Source organism: Molothrus ater, chromosome 5, assembly GCF_012460135.2.
Source record: "Molothrus ater isolate BHLD 08-10-18 breed brown headed cowbird chromosome 5, BPBGC_Mater_1.1, whole genome shotgun sequence".
Classification (NCBI taxonomy): domain Eukaryota; kingdom Metazoa; phylum Chordata; class Aves; order Passeriformes; family Icteridae; genus Molothrus; species Molothrus ater.
Window position 1 is genome coordinate 57,871,355 of NC_050482.2, and position 21,919 is coordinate 57,893,273.

General features: G+C 41.0%; 1 protein-coding gene across 2 annotated transcripts in view; it reads right to left on the reverse strand.

Annotated features, from left to right (window-relative positions):
• RASSF8 (Ras association domain family member 8) overlaps positions 1-21,919 on the reverse strand; it is a 74,348-nt gene that overhangs the window by 14,854 nt on the left and 37,575 nt on the right. For both annotated transcript variants that reach the window (XM_036405026.2, XM_036405024.2), the window contains one exon: positions 6,327-6,521. In XM_036405026.2, the coding sequence (XP_036260919.1) occupies positions 6,327-6,429 (103 nt within the window). In that variant the 5' untranslated portion in view covers positions 6,430-6,521. The remainder of the gene's footprint in view (positions 1-6,326; positions 6,522-21,919) is intronic.

Sequence of the window (21,919 nt, forward strand, 5' to 3'; positions counted from 1 at the left end):
CACCAGGATGCACTCAGTGCAAGGGAAGTTCCCTGGCAGACACATTCCTAGCTCCCATTTTCCCCAGGGGTCCCATCACATCTGCTGCACAGCAGCTGTGCCAAGAGTCTGCCCTGCAAAGTAGCACTCTGGACAGTCTTGGGAAAAAAATGGTAAAAAAGAAAATGGTCACTTAAGACAGAAGTTTTAGGACAGCCACACTAAAAGAGAAGTTGCACTAGTCTCAGTCTTGAGCTGAATCTGAATGAGCACCCCAGACTTATCACAGTGCATAGTAAGAATAAAGACACTGTCACCTGCCTGCACACACGTTTCCATGGAGGTAAAGCCAGACCTGCCAACACTTGGCTCCAGCCAAATCCAGACTGCCCAGTGCACTGAACAGTGCACGTGGATACAGTTTTCTGACCCACTTGGTTTCCCAGAGACAGCCTCCCAGCCCTAGGGCTGTCTTCCTTAACAAGGCAATGCAAAGAAAAACTAATTGCATGTGGGTAAAATCTTCTAAGAACTCGTAATATGTGGAACACGTGGGTAAAAATGCTCTGCCTTACCAAAGGGGACAACAGCATTAACTCCTGAATCTTTAACAGCACTGACAGAAAAGCAATTTCTGGCAATTTTAATCAATCCAGGATGATTTGAATTCAGTATCTTTGAAATATGAAGCTGACATTTCATTCATTATGTGATACTTAAGTTAACATCCATTGCAATTAAAAAAAAATTACCATTCTGGCTACCTGAAACTCATTAAATACCTAAGATTAAGAGGGGAAAAAAAACCCCTTCAAAAGAGAGGTTAGAATTTGCATTACTCAGATTTCTTAACTCATGCTATGTTTTGCAACCACAGGTATGAAGTACAATAGAAAATAAAGAGAGGAGTCCAGTCCTAGGAAGAAATACCCACAGAGATATACAGGCCCCATGGAAGGTCTGCTGAGTTCTCCAGGCACAGCCATCTCTCCATGTCTTTACCAGGGCTGAAGCCTTAGTTCATTACTATTATTCTTGCTCTCAAAAAAGAGTATGCAGGAGTTTATCACAACCTGACAGAACAAAGCTTTCAGTCATCACTTCATACTTTCAACTGCCTTTTTTCCAAGCTCCCTGTGGTACCACACTTATTTTAGAGCTGTGTCCCAAATAGGTGAAACAATGGGCAAGTTTGCCTGAGGTCACACAGCAACACATGGCAAAGCACATAGAGCAGCCCAGGTCCCCCTCTTGGTGGGGTTACTGTCACCAGATTTCTGAACCAGAAAGGTTATATGATCACACCATGGGATCACCACAAAATTTCTTGTACTTATTATCCCTCTTAATGTCACTATTTGAAGTGGCAGAGAATGAAATCTTGGGGTTGAAATAACACAAATTCTAAGCAGATCCTTAGCAGGGACACCTCCCACTATCCCAAGTTGTTCAGAGCCCCATCCAATGTGGCCTTGAACAGTTCCAGAGATGGGGCAGCCACAGCTTCTCTGGGCAACCTGTGCCAGGACCTCCCCACTCTCACAGGGAACAATTTCTCCCTCATACCCAATCTAAACTTGCTCTGTCAGTGCGAAGCCACTGGCCCCTGTCCTGTCACTATATGGTTTTATAAAATAAGTGATTTGATCTTTCTGGATACAACTCTGGCTGAGCCCTACAATGCTCTAACACATGTCTGAGACAGCACTGACATTTTAATAAATACATTCCATTTATCTTTGAGGAAAAATACTCAACTGGAAGGGAAAAAAAAGAACCCTGATGGCTGCATTTGTTTAATTTTAAAAAGAGACAGCTGTACTTCTTGTTCAGTGAAGTGTCGCTCATGATTCTCCATCCAGAAGCACCAAAATCCACAGCACTATTTAAAGCAAGTCTGCCAATTTAACTATTTGGCACAGAAAATTACAGGGAGGAGGGCAGAAGGTTTCTTTTGGTAAGAAATTCAAGCTTCATGTCTCTAGACTGAAATATCCATAGGGAAACAAACATTCTGAGCAGAGGAGATGCATTCTAGGCTTCAGGAGTAAAAAAAAAATCACAACAAATACAATAAAAATCCTCATGGGGGCTGGAAGTGGGAAAGCAGCACTTTGAAGGAACAGGACAAGTGTGTTTGTGACTGCACTACTTGTCACCACATTCCTTTGGAAGATTTTTTATTTTTTGTGTTTGAATGGAAAACAACCAGTAAAAGCCAATTTAAAAAAATAATCTATAGTTAAACTCCATCAGCTAAAATGATTGACTCACTTTTTTAGGATACACCTGCTTTTCCCCTCACTATTACAATGACTTTTTGAGAGGAGTCACTATGCTCACACACATTCAAAACAGACCTTTGGCTGGATTCATCAATCATCTCATCACACACAAAGTTTAAAAGTATCAAGAACTCTCTTTTTACTTTTTTTCAGTTGTCCAAATTATGAACAGGAATCAAAATGACCAAGCAATGTTTATATAAAGCCATTCTGGTTTTCACAGAATGCTCAGCAAACTTAGCAGAGAATGGGACATTTTTAAAAGAGACAAGGATGAACCTTGGAAAAGCTCATTTCTCCTGGTAAAAATATTTTCAAAACAAGACTCGTGGTTCTCTATTTAAACTGTGTGCTGAGGTGTGTTTTTTTTTGGTGAAGGCTTTGTTTCTCATGATTAAATAATCTCTTCTCTTATTTGTATTAAAAAGCCAAATCTTTGTCACTTGCAAACAGTTTGAGTTAAAAAGAAAGCAGACCTAGATAAAACTCATAAAGGGTAGTATCAAGTGTTCTTAAAGAGCCCAGTGAGAGATGATTTCACTCTCTGGAAACTTGTAACTGAATAGTTTTATGTCTGTCTTGAACAGAATTCCAGCGACCCGCCCTCCAGCTGAGGCAATTCCAACTCCTTCTGAGTTACAGATACAGGCAATTTTAGTATCCAAAGTATATCCAACTGATATTATTCTCTCTTGCATTCAATAAACTACATACACATTTTTAAAAATAAGCTCTGTTGGGGCACCAAATGAGACAATTCTCCCCTTTTTTTTCCTTTTGTTGTAAAGAATGAGACTGAGATTTAACTTCAGTTCATTTGAGACTGAGATTTATCTTTAATCCAAACAGAAATTTAAAAAAAAAAAAACAAAACAAAAACACAACCAACCAAAAAACCCTAGAATTCTTACTTTGGGTAGTCATTTCCTGTTCTGCAGTGATGAAGAGATGGGCAGCAGGGGAAAGGGAAGGAGCTCACAGTGCAAGAACAGGTAACACAAATGTTATTTATCAAGAGTACAGCCCCAGAGAGAGACTTTTTACTGGAAGAGCTCCAATTTCTAAGGAATTAAGGAGCATTAGCCAGGCAAGTTTTAGTGAAAGAATGCCACAGCCAAAGGATTAGACAGACACTAGCTATGGAACAGAACCTCTTACAAAGGCTCATAGCCCAGTATAACTTGATTTTTTAACGCTAAAATAGCCCCAGAACATTAAAAAAACAACAACAACAACAAAAACCCCAAGAAACTGTATTCTGAAGTTGTTATTGAATTTTCATGATATGGGGGAAAGAGTTGGAAAGTGCATAGATGGAAATATTTTTGTTGCTTTTATCACAGCATCAGGAGACAGGACCCTTCATTTGATCAAGTGACAGCAAAAGGCACTTTTTAAAATACAAGAAATTCCATTTAAGGACAGCACACTCCGACTGCCAGGGTGAGTGAACACTGCTACAGTCAGGTCTCCACACTTGTGCACATTCAGAACCCAGCTGCCCTTGGTCCTGAGCAACCTGCTCTGCCTGGCCCTACTCTGAGCAGCAGAGTTGGATACTGTCCAAAGGTGCCTTCTGACCACAGCTCTATACTAATTTTGATTTTCCTTTTTCTGAAATACTGGACAAAGCTTTATTTTTCACATGTCTAGAATAGAGGCAGCTTCATTTGTCCATGAGAAACTTCTTAAGTATGGATGTCTTAATCCAGGTATCTTTGGCTTGTGCTTTCCTCAGTGGATATGGCTATAAAATAAGCCAACTTTCAGATATTCCAGACACTACACTTCAAGAAAATAATATATTTCTTGCAATTCACATTTCAGGCTCAGTGAAGAAGACTGTGTTTTGTGTGTTGTATGCTTTAAGTCAAGGACCTAGTAATAAACTGGAAGGCACAACAAAACAAAAGGAGTATCTCACAAACTTTACAGACAGACAAAATAATCCTGAGTGCAGCCAAGTTATGTGACTGCTGAAGGAGCCAGACAGCAAAGTGGAAAATCCCATCGGAGCCAAGTGAGGAGGAAGCCAACTAAGACTGGCTACTTTCCACCACCAAATGTCAGGTGATAGAGGGATCCATTTTCATAGATTCCCATTCAAATTCAAGTGACAATTACTCCTGGTGAGCTGGGACCTACATCCAAATCACAGGGGCAGCCAGATGGTTCTGTCCTGATGAATGGCCTGACAGGAGGGCTGGGAAAACCCCCCCGGCCAAAGACACACAGGTGTAATTTATATGGTGCTTGATACTGTCCTAGCTGTCCCAGCAAGAGGGGAATTGTTCTGGGGGTTTTCTACAGAAGCTATTTGCCTTGGGAAGGAATTTCCAAAGGATTTTCTTGATTTGGCTCTGGTTGCAGCTGAAATTTATCTCAGCATGGAAGCAGTGTCGCCTGTCCCAGACAAACTGGTGACGTGTTACAGAAAAGGAAGTCTGCAGAGCTGACAAAACCTGTGTGTGTTTCCAAGGCTGAGGGAGTCTTTACAGAGTTCAGGCTAATAACTGAGGATACAGAAGAAGACCCAAGGAGAAATTACACAGGAGAACATAAAATTACTGTCTAGAACTGGGAGTCTGACATTTCTGTGGGAGAAGGCAAAGGAAACAGAATGAAAGGGATATTAAAAACAAAGCAAAGAACAAAAGTATCACAACCATTACATTATTTCTAAACATGTATCACTTAATCATGACTAGAAAATGATCATGCTAGCAGAATTGTTTCTCAAAAATTTTGAGAAGGTTTCTCTGCATGCAGAAATTGAGATATGGAAGCTATTGATGAACCAATTACCATTAAACAAAAAGCTGCAACAAAACCAGTAAAGAAACATTTAACAGTTTAACATCAACTACAATACTTGAGAGAAAAACTGACTTTCTACAATTTTTAAATGAAGCTTTAAAAGCTATTTGGTGCATATAGATAAGCATATTTTGTTCAATCTTCTTGAAGTATAAAAATGCCAGTCTTCCACTCCATCAGATATAAGTAGATGGAAATTACGTTTAGAAGTTTAACATTTAAATAAATAAACATCAATTTCAGAGAAATTGACTTTGTGCTTACAGGGAGAATACCTTGCTGACGTTCACAGATCTAACTTTCTATTAGAAAATGATTATTTTCAAATTGAGTCAGACTGCTAATACAACCTTGCAAAATTGCTGGCATACTGAAAAATGCAGAAGCTCACCTTTAAACTATTCATTTTAGGTAAAACATAGGTTTTAAATTGAATAGTATTGTGTAATAATACTATTAATTAATAGTATTATTATCTAGTATATAGTGTATAGTATTATTAATAATACTATAATATACTAAATTTAAATAGTATGTAAAGCAAATTATAACATTTTAGTGAAGAATAGGTATCAGCATAGGAAATACTGATGGGATAAAGCTGAGGCTTATTCAGGATGCCCTTAATCACTGAGAAATATCTAATAAGACTTTCCTGTGGTGGAGCCTGAAAGATTTTATTTTTCTCTTCTAAACTGTTCAGCAAAGGGATAACAGTATAAAGACTTCCAAGTTACCCTTTCATGAGCAGTGAGTTATGTGGCATGCAGGAGTCAGAGGAGACCCTGAAGGATCTATTTCATTGATCTATACTATTCCCAGTATAGCTAAAGAGACTTACAGTGGGTATAATTTCAACAAACTTCATTAGCCAACCAATTATATTGAACTGCCAATTCTATTTTTGAACAACCAATTCTATTTTCTTTGGTACTCAGAATATTGACAGTTTAGCACCTTCCTTAGTCCAGGCTTTATTTACAACAACAAATAGCAGCATAATTATTATTATAGAGAGAATAAATTTTTTACTGAAGGGAAGGTTATAGATTTCAAAATGTTTCTTTTCTGTCTTTTCAGTCTCTCTCTGGCACGTGAAAAATCCAAGGCTACAAGTTTACACTGCAAGATTATCCCACTGCGCGCTGCATTTTCTGCTCTGCTGGTACCCAGTGCTCCCCCACCTCCCCTGGGCTTAGCTTCACACAAAAAGCTTCACCCCACTTCCCATCTGGCAATACTCACCAATAGCCTGAGCAAGGGCTATTACAACTTCCTGGCATGTTGTGACTTCGGTGACCCCACACACAATTCTCTGCACTCCGTCCACCCATACTTTGAGCTCCATGGTTCACCAGATCATCCAAGAGCCATGAATGCAAATCAGTCAAGTCATTCTTGCAGCTGCACCAGAGACATGCAGCGGACTTCCTGCAGCAGCTGGAACAGAGAAAAATCCTGGTCTTAGAACAAAGAATTGCAAATAACAAAGAAGTTAACAACTTCACCTTGACATCTATCAGGTAGGAGAGCCAACACGACCTCCTTGCTTTGAAAACAACAACAGGAACCACACATTGAAGCATTCTGGGGGCAGAGTGGCTGGAAAGTACCCAGCAGAAAAGGACAGCGCGTGCTGGTCAACAGCAGCTGAATACGAGCCAGCTGTGCCCAGGTGGGAAAGAGGGTCACTGGCACCTGGGCTGGGCCAGCAATGGTGTGGCCAGCAGAGCCAGGGCAGTGACTGTCCCCCTGCTGTGGGCACTGGGGAGGCCACACCTCAAATCTGTGCCCAGTTCTGGGCTTCTCACTTCAGGAAGGACATGCAGGGGCTGGAGCATGTCCAGGGAAGGGAACAGAGCTGGGGAAAGGGCTGGAGCACGAGTCTGATGAGGAGCAGCTGAGGGAGCTGGGAAAGGGGCTCAGCCTGGAGAAAAGGAGGCTCAGGGGGAACCTTCTGGCTCTCCACACCTCCCTGACAGGAGGGGAGAGCCAGGGGCTGGTTGGGCTCTGCTCCCAGGGAACTGCCTCAAGTTGTGCCAGAGGAGGCTCAGATTGAATATCCGGAGAAATTTAATAATGAAAGGTTTGTCAAGTACTGGAAGGGGCTGCCCAGGGAGGTTTGTAGTCCCTACTGCTGGAGGTGTCCAAGAAAGGACTGGATGTGGCACTCAGTGCTCTGGGCTGGGTGACAAGGTGGGTATCAGGCACAGGTTGGACTTGGTGTTCTTGTCCAACCTCAATAATTCTATGGTTGCATTCTAGGATCCCATGCTACAACAATGTCTACCTCTTCTGCAGACTTACCCAAAGCTTCATTACAGTTTATTTCCTGAAATTTTATGAGTTGTTACAAAAAGAGCACCCAGAGAAAAAGCACTAAATAAACAACTCCAGAATAAACTCATAACAGTTTCCAGTAACAGGTGCCCCTACTCCTTTATATGCTGTCTAAATGTTTCCAGGGACTAGTAAGTAGCTTTCAGTATTAGTTCAATAATTTCTGGCAGGTGGAGCTGCAGAAAAACAAGAGGGAAATATTTTTAATTACAGCCATCTATGAGAGTCCAACTTTTGTTTCCTTGCAGAAGCAGCTGAAGGTTCCTATTCCCAAAAAACCCATGCATTTTGTACCAGAACCCAGAGAGCAAAGCGAGCAGACAGATTGCTTCTCTCTCCTTCTAAAACAAAAAGATGCATCAGGGAAAGTGTTCTAGGGGTGGTTTGACTCCTGCCAGCACTGTGCTGGTTCTGTGAGGAACCAGATGTTGTCTAATATCTTTTCCTAGGTTTTTCCATAGGCTCTGCAATGATACCATGCAAAAAATTTTGTACTAAACTCACTAAAGTTTGTTGTCTTCAAATGATAGAACGCTCCCTCAAAAAAAAAAAACAAAAAAAAACAAAAAACAAAAAAACAACCAAAAAAACCCAAAAAACCCCCCAAAAAACCAGGCCACCAATAATGATGATTAAAGCTTAAAAAAACCCAGAAACTAACAAGAAAGCAAACACCCAAAAACTACCTACAAGCCAACCCACAACAAAAAACCAAACTCAAATAAAGAAAACCTAATGAGACAGCTGGGCTGCTTAGGCCGATAGAGGGAAAGTAAATAGTGATAATACAATAAAAAGCTCATGTACTCAGGTAATCCCATATGGATAAAGTGATAAAACTAAAAAAATTTTTTAAGAATTAAGTACCAGGAAAATGGGTAACAGAGAGATGGATTATAAGTAATCTGAAAATTAGGGGAGATTAGTGAAGACAGGCAGGGTGGGGTTACACAAGAAACATGAAATCAGATGATGCTGATGGATTGAACAGAACTGCACCACATGGAGGCAGAAATGGTGCAGAGAACACTGCACAAATACCTAGTGTGTTCACATTTACAGTGTAACCAGAGCTGCTTTCTCCTGGGGATGTGAACATCTCTTCCTGCATCTAAAAGATGCACCACTGCAGCCCCCAAGCTAGAGGGGAAAAATTACTTCCCATCTACAACCAAACAGTTCACCCAGCAGATGACAAATACTGACACATGATGCAGAGGACACCTGGCAGATCCTCACCTGACAGGCTGGGGGTAGCAACAACCTCAGAGCCTGTTAGAGCCCCACCACACCAACAGGATGAGCTTTAGCAGAAAAGCACTAAGCAGTAAAGTCAGGGCAGCAAACACCCCCAAAATACTGCCCAAACCTACCTGTTCAGAAGTATATGTAAAGCTTGTAAGTAAAACCAGATCTCAAATAGAGTTGCACATTCAATAGAAAAGTGATCACCTTTAAGAATATTGATGTATATAGAAATAGTCTTTTGAGACATGAACAAGAACCTGAAGACCCAAAGATGTTTTGATAAACATTCTCCCACATAAAGCTAGGTGATTCAAAGAAAATTTCTATCTACACAAGCATTAACCATGTACAAACACAGAAACACTTCACTTGGGTTAACACCATCTTAATGCACAATAAACTAAGCAGAAGAAAATCTTTTACCAGCCTGTAACATAGCAGTGACTGAGAAAACACCTCACAGGCCTCATCAGTGACCTCTGCTATTTATTCTTGGACCAGTTGTCTTCACAAATAAACAGACCTTACATTCCAAGCCCAGCTGTAAGGAACTTTATTAATTAACTTAATAACTTGCTGAGGGTTGAACAGTTCAGATTTCCTGGCACCAACCAAGCCATCTCTCCATGTGACAACGCACACGTCAGCAAAGCATCCGACAGCTCTAATTGTTTTTCTGTCTGTCAACATCCAAAGTATTATCTCAATTTAGCAAGCCAGAAAATGCATTTTTCCCCCAGTCAGCACGCAATGTACAGTCTTGTGCTCAGTGCAGATCAGGTTTGGTCATTTGTTTGCCTACAGTCCATCTTTGAAAAAAGCAAAGACTAAAGAGAAGCATCATAGAGTAAGGAAATATTTGCTGACACTTCCAAGTTTGAAGAAAGCATTCACCAAAGCTGCAAATGATCTGAACAAAGTGCCTTTGAATCAGTTCAAGCTCAGGGGAAACATTCCCATTCATTTCCTACAGGACAAATAGTTTTAATAGACCAAATACGATTAAGAATTTGTGGTACGTGCATCCCTCAGACCAACAGGCAGGGCTGAATTAAAGGAGTGTGTTAATAAAAGGGCTGCCCAGGTGGAGTCCCCATCCCTGGAGGTGTTCATGGAATGGATATGGCACTCAGTGCTCTGGTTTAGTTGACAAGGTGGGGATCAATCACACGTGGTACTCAATGATCTCAGAGGTCTTTTCCTCCATGGATTCTCACAGCTCTCACAAGAGCTCACAGATTCCCCTCTGGGGACCTGCCACTAGGAACATACACTCACATCAGAAATGTAACATCTCCGGGCTGAAATCACTGTGTCTCGTTAGAGTTTCTAAGCAAAGCTCATCTGTACAAAGTTTTAAAAAACCAGGTCTAGGACTGGTTTGGTTTCTAGGATTGTGCAGTAGAAGTTCACAGAGAGGTCTGAAAACCAGAAAATTTTCTGGCCACATGCTTATCTCTGCTTTAAAATATAATTCCGTAGCACTGTTTCATTAGTCTTTGGTTTTCCTTCACAGGTAATCTGTTCTTTATCTGCTGTTAGTTAACTTTCATACCAGTAAAAGCTAATTTGCCTCCCCACTGATGGTCATCTGACAGCTCCAAATATATTTTTCAACCTGAAATCTGTGCCCGTAATGCACATTGTGCTTTTATCTTAGAGGAGGCAAAATAAGCCTTACCTCTAACACTGTGCAAATTTCTTTCTAAAACCAGTGGGGGAAAAAGGGCTAGGGGGGAAAAAAAAAAATCTCACTTCAGGTTTCTCAATCCCATGAGTTCAAAACCAGTTCACCTTATGCATATTAATTTCAGCAATGACTGGGAACAGGAATGCAAAACTAATTTACCGAGAGGCGTGCAAGCCAAAGCACGCCTGTGATCACAGCTTTTCCCCAGTTTGTCAGCCATCAGCTCCACAGCCACACACAGTTGTGCTTGGAACCAAGCACTGGAAATCTGGCATTCCACAGCTACTTCCTTCCCCCACTTCTCCATTACCTTGCCTGAAGCTTCCTCAATTACCTTGTTTACCATGCATTAAGCATTTTCCCTAAATTCCCCTTTTATCCTAATTGGCTGATGGTATCTTACTCTTTCAGGTATTTGTTCAGTTTTTACACATGAAGAAAATCAAGCATATAGATACATATACACACACACAAATATATATATAGCATATATATGCTACTATTTAGCTACCTCTCCACAACTTATTTATAGAGAAATATAGAGAAGGCTGAAGCTTCACAAAAGACAAGCAGATCAGACTAAGTGCAAAGGACTTTTTAGCATTCAAGAAGAAACAATATTCCAAGTAGATGTTTGCAAGACATTCACCTTGCCATAAGTGTTAAGTCACAAGGAAACCTGAGAGCTAAAATCAAGATGCTGATTTCACCTCATTTCTACTTTTTACAAGGTTCACACTGCCTGAAAGCACCATGCACCTCAAATCAGGGCTAAAATCCTGCTGCAGCAGAATTTTGTCCAACCAGTTCAGTGACTTTCTGTAGCCCCAGCAAGGCACCAGCATGTTGTTTAGTACACTTGAAAGTCAGGGTGCTTTCATTTGTAATTAGCAATAATCAAACATGATTTGGAGTTTGGCATTTACCCTTTATTTTTCATTCCCTGTGCACTATGGCCAAGTTGTGCTCCTTGTTTTTCCCTACTATGACACCAGGTAGGGCACTGGACAAATAGGCAGCTTGTTCCACCCATGCTGTAAGCCATTAATAAGAATAATTACTCAGTGCTAGTAAGGCTTGATTGGAAAATACCAAACAAACGAGCACAAAGAAGCCAGTCCAGCTACCCAGAAAGTTTATAAGCCATCCAGAAGAGCATGAACAGGGATGCATTTGGGAGGTCTTCCCAACCAGAAGAATCCAGGTATGGAGCCAAGGAACATTTTTGCAGATGAAGTTAACTGCAAATACAGAATTGGCTACTGGAAATAAGCTCCCTAGTATTTACCAAAAGCCTCCTCCTTTAGACTGATGAAGAAGAAATATCCTACAAAATATGCAGCTTCCCATCAATAAATGGGCAAAAATATTTCATGTCAGGTGCAAGTAAAAAATATGCAGTAAAAGTCTTCTGCAGGCAAAACTTCTACTGAAAGGAACAGGTTGTGGGTTTGAAATCAGCCCATGACTTTCTTTGAAAGAAGAGTGTTTACATAGAGCTTTATTTGTGGGACTAACCCTCATGGAGCTTATTCTTTTGCTATTCCAGAAGAATGCTCTGAGATAAAAAGCACTGCTTGAAACAAATAAACCAGAGGTCCCACAACCATGAAGATGACAGTGTTGAGAACAAGCTTGAGAGAGAGTTTAGGACGAAGGAATTTTCCTCCATGAGACTGGCCAAAAGATGTTCTGACATCTGTGTCAAACAGGCCGAAATCCTGATGCCACAAGTGATATCTAAACACACACCACACACACACACACCCTCACCTGTGGGAGGACAGCACAGCACCAACACAGGAGTTTGTACAAGCACTGACGTGCAGGCAGTTTGGTTGTGTGTTTCTGGCAACAAAGGCTGCATGAAATGGTGCCTCTGGATAACCCAAAATTCCCCAAGTTGCAGTTTCCCAGACAAATTACCAGTTGACTTCCATCCAGGAACCCTCCACTGCCTAGAACATGAACTGCTGCTTGCACTGCAATTTCTCCTGCTGCAATACAGCTAACAATTTGGTGGGAAAAAACGAGGGAAAGAAACATTGTTCTGAAGCACGGAATGCTACAACTGGTATTTTGCCTAATTACAGAACATTTCTGACCTCTCCCTGAGCTACAATCTCTCCTTGAGCTGCAATCTTTACAGCACAGAAAAAACAAATTGTCTCTTCTCTTTGTAATGGTGAGAATTAGCTAGAAGGAATTAACTTATTTTCTTTTGGGGGTGGAGAGTGAGAGGAGGAGGTAAAGCATTCATCCACAGTTCTTGTCAGCTCTTACAAAGATACACTTTGTTAATGAGAGGTATTCAGTTTTTACCTGAAATAATTCTTCCATCTTGAAAATTTTATTTTTGGCTTCAGCATTTCAATTCTAAGACTGATTTCTGACTTTAGCAAGTGTGTAAAGCCTTTAGGACATGTTCCTGAGCAGTTTTTAATCTAAATCACATGTGACAATCTGAAGAAACCAGAGACACAACTTAGTAAAGATTTAACTGCAGCATAGCACAAAGCATTCATCCAACCTGGGATACAAGTGATGACATAGCTACAAACCTTCACCATTATTAACTGTGTCTAAAATTCTCATGGCCTTCATAAAACAGTGAGTTCCAACCAGCTGTCACAAACACTGATTGATGGCTGGAGTGTTAGTGCTCCCATCACAGTCTATAACACTTTGTATCTTTGGAGCTACCAGGCTTGAGCCAACTGTGCTGCAAAATATTTTCAAATCCCTACAAAATATTGGAAAGGAAGCAAGCCAGCAGGTAAGCCAGGGAAACAGATGGCTTACTAAAGTTCCTTTGTATTTGGTTACTGCTGAGAGCATAACCTTGCATTTTTAACAGTAAGTTTCACACTCTTGCACTTGAATTCATCAACAGGAACAACAACTCTGAAATTAATACTCTCCTTTCCCTAAGATTAGATATAAAAAGCATCTGAAGTCCACATGGACTGTGGCATAAAAATCCAAGGGTGTTTTGGAAATGGTGACAGCACTCAATTCAGAGTTTCAAGGATCCTTGCTTCTATTAGATTCCAGTCAGAGAGTTTCTAAAGCAGAAATTTAAACATTTAAAACTTAAGAACACTATATTTAGGATATGTACCAGCAAATCAAAACAATATCTGATGCAGCACTTCTTTCAGCTCTTGAGACAGGATTTACTGTGGTACAAGCATGAATTCAATTCAAGCAGGCTTACTCACTAAATCCCAACCCTGAGTCTGTTTCAGGGTTAGGACTGAAATATCACCTTCATTTTACAGACAGCACTCCTTTACCTCATTCTCTGGTTTAGCTACTAACCAACAAAGTGGCCAGTATGAAACATCACAATCCTAGAGAGGCAGGATTGAGTGGATTAATCTAGAAAGCCTCATTGGCAACCACTGTTGTAGGAAGGCCTGGATCATAGAAGTGCACAATGGTCACTTGTCCAAAGGGTTCAAAGGGACCTTAAAACCCATCCAGTTCCAGCCTCTGCCATGGGCAGGGACACCTTCCACTATCCCAGGTGCTCTGAGCCCCGTCCAGCCTGGCCTTGGACACTGCCAGGGATGGGGCAGCCACAGCTTCTCTGGTCAATGATGGCTCACAGGGAAGAATTTCTTCCTAATATCCAATCTAAACCCACTCTCTGTCAGTGGGAAGCCATTCCCCCTTGTCCTGTCATTCCAGACCCTTGTAAAGAGGATCTTCACCTTTCTGTAGGCTCCCTTCGGGTACTGGAGGGGCACAATGAGGTCACCCCAAAGCCTTCTCTTGTGCAGGCTGCACAATTCCAATTCCTTCAGCCTTTCCTCCCAGCAGAGCTGCTCCATCCCTCTGATCCCCTTGGTGTCCCTCATGTGGACTGGCTCCAGCAGGATAGCTGGTGGCAGCACAGCAGAGGTTCAGACAGCAGCTGGGACAGATTTATTCTGTGGAAGAGGAATATCCTTTTCCAGATATGTTAGCCAAGGAGCCTGCACTGCATATAAATGCCGTGACAAACAGCTCAAAAAAGGACATGTGCATTAAATAAACATCTCCTGATTCATCATCTCAGTTAACAGGCAGACATTTACTGCACTGTAATGTCTTCCAAGGCTGTGTAAGTATTTGTTCCTCGTTAGTAGCAAATATATAGTGCATTTGAGAAAACAGCTTTATTACACACCACTTTATTAATAAACAGCAGCATTAGGTGGAAGTCACATCTGTACCTCTCTAATATGGTCTAAATAGCGTGTGGGAGTGAAAGAAAACAAAGAGCAGAGAAATAAGCAAGCTGGTTCATTGCAGGGGAAATATTTATACAAAAGCTACAATATACACACACCTTCCTTCAAAGTTGCCTTAGACCACAAGATGCCCTGGCTTCGAAGGAGAGAAAATAGGGCATTCTCCAAACTGGTTCCAAGGAAGACACAGCTCCACCCGTTCAACTTTTCCCCTCTCCCTTCACGGCTTGTCCACAAACACTCACACCCAGCTGAGGGACTGAAGACATTCATGTGTAATTGCCAATATTTACACTAATGAGGCAATGAGCTCATCTGCTCCCTTTTGGCAAGGCCTGCATTAACTCTTGGTTTTGTAGGGCTGAATCTGTTCTTTACACTTCACTCAAGCCCAGCATTTGCTTTGTCATTTGACTACAGCCACAGTGAGTCTCAGCTGTCACAGAGGTGTTTTCTGCACCTCAAATGTGAGCTGAGGGCAAATTCCAGAAAAAAAAATATAAGAAACTTGTTACACTTCCCACATTTCCAGATATGGAACAAAACACAACACCTTATTCCTCTATATTGTGGTGAACCTTGCATACAAAGGAGCCCATGCCTCCCCTTCCAAATTTGCACTGAAGGATGCAGGAAATAAAATACATCCTGCAACTGAAATCTACTTAAATTTGAATTAATAGAAATCTTAAAAGTCAGTTAAGCACATGGTTTAAAGCCATGGTATGACATGATTACTGAAATCTCACTGTAATGAAATGCAATTTCTGAAACAGAAACAAGGTGAGGCACTTTCAACTTAAGCAACATAACTGTTCCAAGAAATTATAATCTCAAAGCTTTATTCAGTGAGCAGCTACATCATTCATTAAACATTACCTAAGAAATTTCAAGTTGCTCTCCTGGCAACCTAGAAAAGTCTGCAAGACAGAACAGAACTTATTATGATGAGGAGTCTTTAAACAGTTAAGCAAGATAAATGAGTGGGGGGAACCCATCACTTTCTAAAATTTACACTTGGCTGTGCTTACTTCCATATTTCCCCAGGCACAAAAGAACTTCTTTGCTTCTTCTATTCTCTATTTATAGGACTCAGCTGGATCACTTAAGTATTTCCCCTCTCTTGACAATTGTGAGCTTGGCTAATTTTATTAGAGCAAAATCTGAGGTAATCATAACACACAGCAATAGCTTATGGGCTGAAATACTCCAAGTGTATTACTTAATTCATGGAATTATGGAACATGTTAAGGTGGGAAAAGTTCATCTCATTCCCATCCCCCTGCCATGAGTAGGGACATCTTCCACTATTCCAGGCTGCTCCCAGCCCTGTCCAGCCTGGCCTTGGACACTTCCAGGGATGGGGCAGCCACAGCTTCTCTGGGCACGCTGTGCCAGGGCCTCACCAGGAACAATTTCTTCTATATCTCACCTAATTTCCCCCTCTTTTAGATTAAAATCCCCAAGTTTTCAGTCTGAATTCCCATAGTTCTGTGGCATTGCCACAGGCAGCTCCAAGAGAAGCCTACACCACTTTGGCTACACTGCACAGAATGAACACAGAACCAAATTCCACTTCAGGAGATGAGGATGCTTAAGTTCGCTATTCAGCTGATAATTTTAGGGAAACTGTTACAAAGTTTGTACTTTCTGAACCACTAATTCTCTAGAAATGTTACTGAAACTCACCTAAACTCTAAAACTCACTGGGAGGAATAAGAAGTGCAGATATGAACATCATAATAAATACACTTCCCCTTGGAAGTCCAATAATCATCACTTATCACATTCATAGAAAGACCCAGCAAAGAGCTCTTCAGGAAAAACATGATTCTCTGCCAAAAAACTGACAGCAATTAACAGAAGTCAGCCAGCAATGCCAATGGAAAATGGAAGTTAGGTCAAATTCAATACGGCAAGGGGGAAAAAGGTTCTTTTTCCTGCTCCTGCCTTCTTTCTCCGTGGCAACAATTTTTAAGCCAGCACAACTTTCTATGTATTGATTTCCCTCCGTATTTTGAGACAGCATCTACATTTTGCACTTTCTGAGATGAAGTGTTTCACTGCTGTCCATGCAGTCACAGGCTTTCATGTCAGCTCCTAATGGCTACATCCTCCTCCTCCCTGCACCCTCAGCAACTCCATTGTGTCCATTTGCCCAGCACGAGCATGTCAGGACAGATTTCTGGAGTCAGCAGACTTGCCAGATGCAGGCAGAGCAAAGCAGCCTCCCTTTTCTTCACTTGATCACCTTATTTTCCCTCAGGAAGTCCTTCCATACTGATCTCTGCCCTTCTTATTCACTTCTTGCTCAGTTTACCCAGGGACTCTTTATGGCTCACTCATCAGAGTCATCTCAGAAGCACACATGGAAGTGCAACTCCACCAAGTTACTGGGTAAGTCTCTTTATCCTCCTTCACGCTGTCCTTTAACCCACTTCTCTGCAGAGCACCCACCAAAACACAATGGAGCAGCAGGTGAGACCCTACTGCTTTTTGGGTTGATTGAGCTTACTCTATTCACCTCCACACCCTGGGCAGGGTGCACCTTCTCTCTGGGGGTTCTGCTGCCTTTCAGAGAGGCCAAGACAAGCACAGTTCTGCTTTAAAAAGTTCCTGCAAAGCACCCAGATGAGGGCAACGTAATCAAGACCTTCTGGAAGTACACTCGTCCCTCCAGAAGGAATTGTATCATCATTCCTCCTATCACAGGGGATCTTCACCATTTTTCCTGAGCTTACAAGATGCCTGAGATGCCAGACACTGGTACTGAAGAACACAGAATTATTAAAATTGTAGAAGATCTCCAAGATCATTGAGTCCAACCGCTGACCGAACACCACCTTGTCAATTAGGTGCCACATCCAGTCCTTTCTTAAATGTCTCCAGAGATGGTGACTCCACCACCTCCCTGGGCAGCCCCTTCCAATGCCTGACTGCCCTTTCAATGAAGAAATTCTTCCTGAAGCCTTCCTGACATGGAGACCAAGTTAACCAAAAGAGCATCTCAGCACTGCTGCGTGAACTGCAGTGATGAATTCTCTGGGTTATCATCATGCTGCTTGTGAAGGACAAAGCCTAGATTGCATTTCTCTTTGGAAGCAGAAGAAAAACCAAAGAAAAACCAAGAGATCTGATTAGGACATTTTTAGTTTCCCCTGGTTTTTCTTACTTAAAAGCACTGCAGTATCTGTGGATTCTGTTTCTCCACAGAAACAGGAGAGGCTGTGCAGTCTGGAGAGCCACTGGCAGCACTGAATAACAGACAGGGTTAAGGATTTAGAACTGTGTGAGGGAGCTCAACAAAAAGAACCTGGCCAATTTTCTTTTAAATAAAACGTGGCTGTTGGAATTTCTAATCTTTATTGATTATGCAGCTATGGAAGTGTACAATACCAGGTAACATCAGGAGGCCAGAATGGCTTATTAAGCAAAATTACCTAGCAAGCAATCTAAATCCTGGAAAGAACTCAAGGGGGAGTGCCCACAGAAAGTTTTGCTAATCATAAGATGGTAAGCAAATAAACACCTAAAACTGTGCAAAATTTAAAGCTTTAAATCATAAAAACATCCAAAACTTAACATTTCAATTAAAATTCAACTACATGAGTTTCCTCAGACCTAGGAAAGGTTATATTAAAGAAATCTTATATTATTCTTTATAAAATTCTTATTTATAAAAGTACAAAGTAAGGCTTACCAAGTGAGGTAAGCCAGGCATTCACATTTCCCTTCCTATTTAGTTATGAATGACCTGAATATGAACTTGAAGGTATTTATAAGATTTTTGCAATTTGACAAATGAGATGCATTTGACTTCATCTAGCCACTATTTTTCTTCCTCACTCCAAGATATCAAATACTAAAAGCATGTTTCCTTAACAACTACAATTCAAAACATAAACCTTTATTTCTTTAAAGCCCAGAAATTCTCATTTTTAAACATTGTGCAACTATCCTTTGTAGGAAGCAGTCTGCAGAACTGCCAAACCTACATGGAACAAAGAGAAGAGATTGTATCAGAATGACATGCCTTCAAAAAGCTGAGTTTCTTTCCTGCCAGAAAGAGAAATGACTAATGTGCATTGTAATTAGTGCAAAAAACAGTACTATCTTTGCAGTTGCAGACTGGGAAAAACTACAGTTTGATGTTTACACTGCAGTAAATAAAGTGGAAAAACTTTTGAGTTGGGTAATAAGCACATTTTTCCTTTCAAATGTTTAATGACAGTGAATCATTAAACACCCATGAGGTGAGGTCTTCCCCATTTTGCTACTACAAAGATTAGAATTGCAGAATTCCCTAGTGATTGATAAATTAATAAAACCCAAACAAAGTTATTTTAACTTTGGAGTCCACAGGAATTGCATAATTCTGTTTTTCCCACTGTTCTACAGCAAGTGAGAGGATGCAAACCTTGCCAAAGCTTGATAAATTTATTTTAAAAAAGGGAGGAAATGGTTTGCCTGCAACACCCAGGGCTAGGATGCAGCAACCCACGTCTCAAGAAGCAAATATTTTTGAAGCAGAAAACCTAGGGACTACTGTCTCTTCATGTAAGAGGCATTTCCACACACCACCCCCCCACCATTTATTATCAATACTTCTGTCCTTTCCAGACATCCTGTCTCCACTTACATTCCATTTTCAGTTTGCCCTCAGCTGGCAAGCACAAGATGAATCCCAACTCTGAAAAACCACTGGAAGAAATTTTTTTTCCCAACTATCAGACCACTGTATTTCTTCAGAAACACTTTCAAAGTATTCAACTTGAAATGCATTTCAAATACTTGAAGTACTGCTGTTTCAAATGCAAAGAAACCATTCAGATGTGGATATAAGATCCAAGTTTTATGTAAGGACAGATTTACACAGGACTGTAAAGCAAAGGAAAAGTAGCCTTGAATGAGAAATCAAGAAACCACACTTAATAAAAATGTGACCAAGTGAGGAAGAGGAAAGAAATGGATGCACATGCCACGGTATCTTCAATTTCAAGTCTGCCACCCCACCAGTCTGAGCAAGTGCAACACAGACAGCAGGGAAACAAGAGGCACTTTGTGCAGTGTGAGGCTCTGGAGTGGGGAAGGGAGATGAGAGATGAAAAGTATCTCTTGTAATGCAAAGAATGCAGCAAAACTCAAGGATCCCAGCAATGCCACTGTCAAAGGAAACTTTCTTTCCTGTAGTGACTCAGTGCCCAGGCAGCAGGAGAAAGGTGTGCATCCAGCAAAGCTGAGACAGGCAGGAGAAGCAATGAGAACCTGAAAGGCAGCACTTCTCCCTTGAGAGTATTCCTCACCTCAATCAGAACTCAACAGCACGTCAGAGCAAAATTCTCCCTGAGCCAGGGGGAGAATTGCTCTCTCAGAGAGCACCCAGGAACTTCTCCCACCTATTAATGCCTGTCAGTAGATACCAATCAGAGCCGAAGGGCAGAAAATCATGAGCTCAACGAATAGAGCACTTTCTGATTCATGACCTGGGGCACTCGGATGAAAAAGGAATTGCACTCTGCTTCCATGGTTCTGGAAGGGAGCACACTGGAGGTGTTTTAGCCCAGCCAGCAGAAGTATCTGCCCAGCTCAGGTAGGTCAAAGACATCTAAATCATGACAAACATAGGCCACAAAACAGCTGGAGGATACAAACTGTCAGTGCTAAAAAACTAACAAAGCTGGTTTTGTTGCTTATCAAACATCCCAGAAAATGCAATATCACTATGCAGAAAAACATGAAGTAGCATTCTGCGAGTGAAAGCTTCTGAAGTGCGTCTTAAACCAACATTTTTGTCAACTGTATTTAAGACTTTGTGTGAGTTAATTCAATTTAAGGCATCATTAGACTTACTCTGAACTTCAAAGAAAAAGTTACATCTATTTTTGTCCACTTTTCATATTTAAGGTTTTAAGTATTGAAAGAAAAATATTTCCTAAAGTTAACTCCTCTGATTTGGTGTCCAATTGTGCTGCCAGAGTAAGTTCTGTTCCTTTTCTTCATTATTTTATTTATTGATTAAACTGAATAAAAGTGGATTGATTTTTTTTTTCTTAAAAGTACAAAAACCTATTATTACTCCATGATTTCAGCTGGGGAAAAAAAAGTTTTAATAAAACACATACTACAAGCTGACCCTGTCTTGTGCCCCAAAACAGACAGCAAAATAAAGTCATGTAATAACAACAAATTACATTAGGGATGCTTAAGGCAAAAAACCCAAACTGGTTTATTCAAAACAAGCAAAGGTAAATAAGTCACTCTCCCCATGTGAGGATGGGCAGGCACCATCCTGATAAATTTCCAGCAGGCAAATACCTTCTGCTCTCATACAATAAAATCATTCAGAGACAGTAACTCAGATGACTTGTTTCAAAGTGACAAATAAAGGAGTGACACTGCAGTCACCTGACAGCCAGCCACAAACACGCTTCACTGAAAGGAATTTATTCAAAATAGAATCAACAACAAATTCTTAAATATTTCAACTTGGCAGAAGAAAACCTGGCTCAACACCACTACATTCCAACCTTCCTGGAGCTCCAGGTTAACATATATATGTGTATGTGCTCTGGCTAAGTGTCACCTGAGAAAAACAAGAGACCAGTGTCTGTCCAAATCCTGTGTGCTGGTTCAGCCAGCAGGACTGTCCCCACAGCAGGTACCACCCCCCACAAAAACCATCACACCCCTTTAGCACGAAGATGTTGGCTGAAGGCAGCAATTAATGCTCTTGAAATGTTTGCTTTAGAAACAATCCACTGATGTGCATTAAAGAGACACAGAACACAACGTGCCTAGAATGGAGGGCTGTAAGTGCTTTAATGAATAACCCAAAACACCTCTCAAATGAGGCAACTTAAGACAAGTCTGAAACCAGACTCTAGCCAACACAGCATTGTGGGTGCTGTACATATGGACAGATGCATCCACACATCTGTAGCACTCTCCAGCAAAGTTCCTCTTCTTACATACAGTGCATTTTCTATATGTGCATTGATATTTCTACTAGTTCTACCCTGTATTAAGGATAATGAAAGAATCCATCCAATGCTGCTTTGCTTCAGATTTTCCTGTAGTAAGATAAAGCTGTTGTACCTTTATCCTTACCTGTACCTCTGATACACACACCATGGGACAAGCTTTCATTGCAGCAAATGAATAAGGCATTTTAATTTATTTTGTTCTATTGGTCCCTCAGCTGGTTCAGTTATCAACAAAATACTGCTATAAATACTGCATTTGCAATAGAAGGAGTGGTAAAATGGCATACACACACAGAGATTAAAAAGGTGGTGTGACTGCTATGAAAGTCTATCATTGAG